This window comes from Papaver somniferum, chromosome 9, assembly GCF_003573695.1.
Source record: "Papaver somniferum cultivar HN1 chromosome 9, ASM357369v1, whole genome shotgun sequence".
Lineage (NCBI taxonomy): Eukaryota > Viridiplantae > Streptophyta > Magnoliopsida > Ranunculales > Papaveraceae > Papaver > Papaver somniferum.
In genome coordinates this window covers 42,605,871-42,615,195 of record NC_039366.1, presented here as the reverse complement: position 1 = coordinate 42,615,195, position 9,325 = coordinate 42,605,871, and the positions used below count along the sequence as shown (strand labels likewise).

General features: G+C 38.7%; 1 protein-coding gene across 1 annotated transcript; it reads right to left on the bottom strand.

The window, feature by feature from the left end:
* Positions 1-3,768: 3,768 nt before the first annotated feature.
* LOC113311875 (E3 ubiquitin-protein ligase UPL4-like) lies at positions 3,769-8,637 on the bottom strand. Its single transcript, XM_026560670.1, has one exon. The coding sequence runs from the start codon at positions 8,635-8,637 to the stop codon at positions 3,769-3,771; it is 4,869 nt and encodes a 1,622-aa protein (XP_026416455.1).
* Positions 8,638-9,325: the final 688 nt, after the last annotated feature.

Genomic DNA, 9,325 nt, shown 5'->3' with positions numbered 1-9,325 from the left:
GATTGGTTAGCCAATAGAAACTACAATTTCAGACACAATCTCTTTGGCACTTCCAGTGGTCACGTATCTCTTTTCAGCAACTTCCATAAAAGACATCTATGTGCAACTTTAAAATCCTCGAAATGGCACCAGGCAATCCTCAACTGTTATTTTACGTCCATGCATGCCTAAGTTTTTAGTTTTTACCAAATCCCTTATTTTGGGAACAATATGAAACTGCTCACTAACATCCCAATCACACAACGCCATGCAACAGTTGGAAAAATCGAGCATGGAATTGCAAACCTATCAAGGATAAAATATAGTGATTCATGTCCTAAAGAAAGCGTTTTATGGAGATATTACACAAGTGGAAACCTGTAGCACAAAAAAAAAGAGGACTTCTATTCAATATATCTACGAACAAATTAAAGATCGTGCCGTAGTTGAAGAAAATTGATGTAGGCAATCAAAAGAAAGATAAATCTAAAGAAGATGGTGTGAAAACTTGCAAGGGAAGTCATTACAGCGAACCAAGCGCAAAGAGGTTAGTTTCTCATTCACCATAATTGACTTTGCAAATGTTTTCGGACTAATATCCTATACAATTTCTATCCAATACATGAATGTAAATTTAGAATACGAAAGCATGCAGGAAATTCAACTTACGTAGAAAATTCGGCAAGCGTATGCAAGCCCTTAATAGTAGTACAAGACCAACACTATTTGAGATGCAAGTACGTACGAAGGATAAAGGAATTATCATCTTACAGAAACGTGTTGAAAACAAAGGTATGTGCTACTGGAAGACGAGAACATAAAGAGAAGACAGATTCATACAACACAAAGAGAAGATGGATTCATATAACACAGGTGTAATGTGAAAAATCGGGACAAGGATTGTTCACCAACTTCGCTCAGTGATGAAATTGGCATATGCAAATTTATGGGACCACCCTAAGTTTCATATGTGACCCGATGTGGCCCATAAATAAAATCGTCTCTGAGTTTGATGGGAGGACCAAAGACTGAAGAGTGAAGACCGGCATGATACTATCCGGAAGGTTTTCAAGATTCCCACTTGAAACAAAATCAACTAATGAAGGACTTTGGGCAAAGCTCGGGCAGGTGTGTAAACTGCATTATGTAACTTAAAATAGAGAATGCGACGTGGGTACGATGTCTTACTCATTTCTAATTGTATCCACATTTACACCATTGAATTTCACAAACGAGGGATTGCTTATGCGCAAATTTTGGTGTTCCTACATGTTGGAAAAAATTGGGTTTCACAAAGGATGAATGAATCAGAGAAGAAAGTGTTGCACTCCAAAACTTTCAAGGCTTGTATAAATTTCTTTTAGACAAATATTTCTACCCTCCCAATAACAATTGGCGATTACAACAGGTATGCGAAATATTGCCTTCAGGATACAATGAAAGCCCTGCAACGAAAACTGAATTCAAGGTTTGTACCCCTTGATTCAATCAAGAACACACAAAGAGATTTCTGATTTCTGATGATGCTTTTTGAAACAGAGAAAACAGATTGATTTTTCTTATATGTTTAAACGAAACTGGGAGAAGCTATTTATAAAGGGTTTTGCACCTGTTGGGAATAGGTTTTTATTCGCCAACAGGTTTCTATTCACGAAACGTCGGGTTCCTTCATCAACAGACATCAATGGTGTCTTTTGGATTCGAAATTTTCGAACAGGCTTTTATCGACCACAGCCTGGGGGGCGATGCCCCCCAGGACCCCCCTTTGGTAAGCGGTGTTGAAAATATTCCAACACTACACGTCACAAAGATAAACCAAAACGATGATAAAATCTTGCCGGTAGGAACACCAAATAAAGTTGCGGACCCAAAAGATATGACGTTGTGGTTCAAATTAATAAAGTAGGGTAAGTCATGCCTATCTTAGGCACGAGGAATTACACACCTCCGGTATGTATGCACCCGGTTATAGGCTTGTATCATAGAATTACAGAGCTATTAGAGTTTTGCATACAGAGAGAAAAGCAAATCAAAGCTGACAACATTGAATTGTTGGTCAACAGAGAATTATTCCATGGTTGCGACTAACAATTCAATGTCTTCTAATTTGAGTTTGACAGTTATAAAGATGTTAGTTATATGATATTTAACATGTGATATGGGACACTTGCATTTTTGTAAATCGTAGTGATTCTTGATAAACCCGAATGAGGTCGATAAGAAAGGACGGAATATTCCATTGCAATATCCGGCCGAATTCAATGAAGAATGAGCACAAATTTGCTAAGATGTCGGTTGATCTACTTCTACATTGAATTCGGCCAAACATTACTGATATAAGCTTTTCAAAATTTTCTTAGAAAATGATTCTTAGAACAATTTAATTTTTAGGTTTGGAGATTATTCGTTGTTATACGAATCATGAGCACATCCGGATATTTCAAAACCAGATAATGACTGATCTAGTCCATTTGTTTGCAAAACTTATATGGAAAGCCTCTGGCTCCATGGAGAAAATTGGAAAGCTCAATATGTAACTGATTAACTACCCGTGTAGCAAAAACCAATCCCTCTTATAGCAATTATTATACGTAAAGCCTAGAAAATTGAGAAAACCCAAAAAGCTCAGTAACTGAGTTAGTTATAACTGAGTTATAAGATGCTCATGACATTTAACATCGAAAATGCTATATAACCAGCTGCATAACAGCTGAGTAACAGCGTTTTCCATGTGGCTACTTATGTGGCAGAAAGAAATTGTTCTAACTTTTGCCATGTCAGTCTGAAATTAGGGAAAAAAAACTGCATAAATTCTTTTTTCTCTTTGTTCGTAAACTATTTTTATCAGAGTACAGTTTATTGAATAGTGAATGGAAATTCTTCCTAGTTCCTATGGAAAGATAAATTAAATTTAACATCATGCACAATCAAACCATCTTTCATCTGTTTTTCTTCTGCTGCGAGAATCTTCCACCGCCATTAATGGCTAGTTTAAAATCAATAAGAAGAAACTATATTAATAAGCCTCTAATTAAAACTAAATCCAGATCTCATGCTTGTGAGATATGATTGATTAAGAACAGTATTCGTCGAGATGGAGAAAAGTGCGATTGTCAATTTGAGTTAATTGAAAACTCCATCTTTTTTTTTTTTAGTTTTTAAACTTTGTTCCACAGATTTTTTATTTGCTTTCGATCCTTGATGATAATTCTGGCTTCAAAAATTAGTCTAGGATTTTAAATCCTGATCTTGCCGTGAAAAAGAACAAAAGAAGAGGATGTATGTTTTCAGAGAATCTAAACTCTACTTTCCGTTTGGTAAATCCAAATTCCAACCGATGACTTTTTTCTTTCTTTTAGTATGACGTGTTAATAGCAACATATGCCTCTCTCCGACTCACACATTGCCATGTAGACCTCGCGGTCAAGCAGTACCCAGCTGTTCAAGTAGCAGGATCGAATTTAATATCATGATTTCTAATAAAAAAAGGGTTTAATATCATGATTGGGATTGGTGATGATTTTCAGGGTATGTTGGCATTTGGGAACATTTTGAAGCATTGTATTCATGCAATAATCATTCAGTTAGCACCTGTTTCTTTTTTCTGTTCCTTCTAAGGCTCACAAATCACATGCTTCTTATATCCTCTGGCCTTGAAAATATAAAACACAATTTGTAGAGAGTATGAGAGTAAAACAAAATCCATTTATTCCACCACCACCAACTACGAATGAAAATTACAAATTACAAATTCACAGCTTCATGTGTTTATGTCTGGCGGATGAAAAGCTAAGACAGATGAAAAGATCCTTGTCCTTCAGTTATAGCGTACAGCAACTTCTCCTTCATTATATCCTTGGTTGAGTAAGGAGGAAGCTTGAGATAATTAGCACAAGTCATCACACTAGGCAACTCCCCATCAGCCAATTCGTCTGCATGCTTTCGTACAATTGTCATCTTAGGGTTCAAAGATGCTAAGCCTCCATGCGGGAGTCGAGGTGCTCCAGTTACAAACTGAACAAAAGCTTGTTGATGATCACGTTGCATGTCCTTCATAATTTCTAGCAAATAAATGATTGGAGGACTGGTAACTGTGTACCCATGATCAAACTTGATGTGATCCAAAAGCTCCCTTGAAGTCCAAGCATCTTGTTCTCCACACAATAATCGATCAATCTCTTCCGCGGAAAATGCTTGGAGACTTGTTAACGGAAATACCTGATTAAACCCTGATTTAAAAGCATCCACTTGCCTCAAAACTCCAGAATTCAAAGTGGCGTCCACGATCAGTGAAACATATTTTTCCAGGTTGGCCGTATTCACCATTCTATGATCTTCGCTGGATGAAAGCAGGTAATCTGGATAACCAGGTAGAGTAAAATCTAGACAAAGGTCATCAATCTTTGTATTCCTAACATATAAGGCAGATATTGGACTCGAAATTCTATTCCTATCGACAAGAGCCTGAAACTCTACCAGAACCCTTCCAAACGCAGGATCAAGTGATTGGATATCATGTATGTTAAGATCCTGATCCAGAGCAAGTTTATAAAAGGCTTTAGATAAGGGAAGGTCCATAACTCTACCATCTTGAAGTGCTTTGGCTACAACCTTTCCGAGAAGGACAAACCTCTTTAACACCTCAGGAAACTCAACCCCATTTGACGATTCCATTGAATCTGACCATGGGCGTGGGAAAAGTCCAGAAGGAGCAACTACAAAGCCAGGTTCTACATTTTTCTCTGAACTAGGGAAACTGCGATCTTCCCTCCACATACCCATGCCTAGTTTCTGAAACTCGTGACTAACCAAAGTATAGAACTCCAGAGTTGGACCAAGACCTGTACCAACCTCATCATCGTATTCCGCTTCGAGTGTAATCCTTTTGTGAGCGTGAGCATCCATCATTTGCGCAGCAGAGCTTAGGATGTCAGTCCTGTCAATTCGAAACTTCTTCCGAGGCAAGTTACCCACAAGTGAGCGCCTATCACTCGAGTTGTCATTGGATGATGCTGAAGAGGAATGAGATTGAGCTGGTTGAGAACGAAGTGCTGTCAATAAGAAGTATTTGTTCCTTGCTTCAAAACTAAATAGGAAGGGGCACTCAGCCATTAGTTGACTACACCATGATGGCATTGCACCGGCACATACAGCTGAAGGGTTTACCATTTGCTGCTCCAACTTTTCAGTCAGTTTACTGCTCACAAACTCACTCAGCGGAACTGGAATGACAGTTACTGCTAAACTGTCCAAGTCATCACTTTTCCCTTTTGTAAAAGCTTTTACCCTTTCATGAGAAATCAGATTACAACTTGACATGTTTATAACTTCCAAAATTTTGAGAAGAAAAAGTATCTCATAAACTGGATCCGACTTCTCCAAATCATACGGAAGTTGCACTGTCAGCATACCGGAGAGGCACAGCAAATTCTGGTAGAACTTCCCTGGATAGTCTTGAGCAGTAGAAATTTGAGTTTCTACAAGGCAGTCGTCAGTTGTGCTTTCCTCAGTTGTGCTTTCCTTTACTTCGACATCCTTTTTAAATGTAATATTATACACTGCGGACCAGAAGTTTTTGTCTGCAACCATATCATTTTGTTCCTTCACTTGTAACTGAAGAATTGCTTGATAGAGGGTCAATCTCAAATCTAGCTCTCTTCCATCTAAGGAAAATTTCAACTTCTGATGGCAATCGTCAACACCACCTGATCCATGTTCTTCTATACTGGCTGATGCAATGCAGGAGGAACTCTCATCAACTGAGTTCTGCATTTTAGGGGTAGCATTAACCTCCGGGGAAGACTGCTCCTCCTCAGACTTCCTGGAATTATCTTCTGATTCGCCTGCAATACCATCAGCCTCCGGGAAAGATTGCTCCTTAGTCTCCATGGAATCATCTTCTAATTTGCCTGCAATATCATTAACCTCTGGGGAAGACTGCTCCTCGGGCTTCATGGAATCATCTTCCCCTGCAATATCATTAACCTCTGGGGAAGACTGCTCCTCAACGTCCATGAAATCATCTTCTGATTCAGGCTCCATGGAATCATCTTCTGATTCGCCTTCAATATATGTTGTTTGAGCGTCATTTCTCCTGACACTGATCTGGGACCACAGATATCTTTCAATGGCATCAAAAGAGGTAAAAGGCTCAATATTTACAGCATCTAAAGAATCATAACAAAGATCTGTCTCTCCCTCTTCGTTCACAAACTGAACCCTTAAACACGGATGTGTCGTATGCTTATTTGGAATGGCAGCATATACAGCCCTTGGCTTTGAAGTCTGATTTAGAATAACCGGGAAGTTCTCCAAAGTAGATAATGCAACCTGCAGTCTCCGCACAAGGATTGCCAAAGGTATCCCCTCCGATTGTAGGCTCGTTGATGGTAAAGAGAAACTAGCAAACGTTGCAAACCTCTTCATTATAACATGTGAATAATCTGATAATCCACGATGCTCTACAACCTTTTCTTTCAGATACTGGCTCTTGGAAAAATAATTTAGTAAAGATTTCACAATTCCACTTTCAATAAACTCAAATGTCGACACAGAATCTCCATCACTGAGCTCCATCATTATTTGACCCAGGGTGTCTTCCAAACAAGAGTCTTCATTTGCATCAACCATATCATTTAATGTTGCAGAGTACTTTCTAAGCTTCTGAAGAGTTTCAGTCAATCCTATTTCAGAACTTTGTGATTCCATAGAAAAATAAGTTTCCTTGATCTGCTTTGCCAAATTGCGAACGGACTCCTTCTCAAGTTTGCACTTTCCTAATTCTGAGGATCGAGGCTTGGCCATGTTGAGATTATAACATAAGCATCTAACACCACTGTTGACGCTTAATTTTTGCTGTGAGCTAGAAGATTGTGTAAACTTTTCTGGTGCTAGAATTCTATCTATGGCATAAACAACACCCTCCTTTGCAAAAGGTTTCAAGAACATATCAGGAAGCTCTTTAAGGATAGTCTGCACGATATTTAAAGCTGATACCAGCACATGGTGATCCTTCCTGGCAAACACACCGGCGAGGAAACTCGATATGTTGGTACTGTCTAGTATGTCAGACAGAATATCAGATCTACTAACATTGACTAACTTGTTGATTACACAAACACAGCCTTCACAAACTTGTAGACTTGCACCACCATTTACAACCTCAACCAAAGTGGGAACAATATCTACACCAAAACGCCTCAGTAGCTCAGGTTGGTCCATTAAAACCTTTTCCTTACTTGATGACGTTTTGACCCCAACAGGAGGAAGAAGCACATTAAGCAACCTCAAAACTTCATATACCTGGTTGGAGTTTGCGTCACCAACATAACTTGATAAAATATTCTTCAATGTGCAGCTTATTTTTTGCTCTAGAAGTATCTTGACAGCGTTAGCTGAACCAGATGCAAGTCTCGAAAGAAGACCATAGATTGATTGGTTGAAGCTGGTTTCTTTGCCCGAAGAAATAAGAGGTATTACTTGCTGAATCAATCGATGCTCGCAAATTTGATCCACCATCTTTAGAGAATTGCTGACTGTCTCCGTTATTCTCAATAAACAAGTAACTACATTTGCAACAAGCTTTTGGTCTTCATACTGAAGAAGATTGCACAAAACTGGAACGGCATCCATGAAAAGTGGCCAAGTGTCGGAGGAGAGTTTCTTGCAGACATTAATAACAGTACTGATCGCAACCCTCTGGACATTCGAAGAGAAGAAATCAATAAAATTCAGAACAGCCATTATTGCCCCAGCTCGCAAACACACATCGGGTTGATCAGCGGAAATCTTCTCTAATGCTAACAAGCACTGTTCAGCAACATCCAAGTACTCAATAACCATCAATCTCTCACAAAGTGCAGGAACAACATTGTCTCTAACAAGATATCCAGACGACGCCGGCAAAGCATCAATTAAATAAGTAATTGCCCTAATTGAAAATAACATTATATCTGGATTAGTATCGTGTCTAGCTAACCGAACTAAAAGAGGCGATAACGCACTTGCAGTACTCCCACTAAGCGAACTCTCTGTGCAGAACGATAGCACATCACATAATTCAGTAAGTGATGACAATTGTTCAGAAACATCATTATTCACATCACTTAAACTTCTTAAAACCGTCCTGAATGTTTCTCGATCACCCGGATTTCTTCTTTCACTATTTTCCTGATAAACCCTCTCTATTTCATTCAAGTCATTACCATTACCATCACCCTCAGAATCATAAAACCCATTATCCTCCTCCCCATATTCTTCTTCTTCTTCAGAACCATCATCCTCATTCTCCTCATCATCATCTTTCAGTTCGGCGGGTTCCTCCATTAGAGCATCCTCATCATCCTGCTGTTGTTGAATACTAGTTGAATCCAGATGTGTTTGTAACGATGATGCTGGTGATTCCGACGAACCAGAAACTGATGTTGTTGCTGGTGTTGTTGATGTAGCTTCCAATTCCGCAGCTTCATCCATTAAAGTATCCTCATCCTCCAGTTGTTGTTGATTAGTACTCGTTGGATCCGTATGTGTTTGTAACGCCGATGCTGGTGATACCGACGAAGAATCAGGTTTGGATGATTCTTCCGAGGAAGAACACGTTCTTTTATCAACCGGCGATTGTAACTGATCAGTCGATTCTCTTTTTCCTAAATTCTCCATCAACTTACTCGTTCTCTTCTTTTTAATCAAACTATACTTCAATAAATATAAAAAGAAAAGAAACAGAGACTGAAATATTGTTTTAGTAAAACCCTAACTTACCTTTTAAATAAGCGTTTTGTGTATATGTTTTTACAAAGGAATCGGAAACCCCACCGCCATTAAACAGAGCTTCTTATTTTTTCCTATTCTGTGTATGTTCGGTCCTATATATACTAGTTCTGATGGGAATCTTCTTTATAAAACCCTGAGATTCTCTATAATTTGTGGACGGCTAAGATTACGCCTTGGTCCCTAACCCTGATTTTTTTCCCATTTTTAGTAACTATGTAGGTTCTTAACTTAAACCGACTTATCATTGGGATGGGCCTAACAAGAAGGTAACCGACACCATAGCCCGTCCGCTAGAAAAGTTTTAAATTTGCATAATTGAGTGATATTCAAATTGCTTTTCTCTATTTACCACCTGTGATTTTGCTGTTTACCCCCTTTACAATTCTAATATACAATCTACTTTTCAGTTCTAGTTTTCATATTTTACCCCCTCCAATAATGTCAAAGTCAGTTTGACTATGACTCTTGCATTTTTCTTGATGGACCGATCATCGTGAAAATTCAATTGCTACGCATTACATGTTGTCACATTTCAGACGAATTATTAGAGGTAGTGATGCAGTTGTGCTAACTT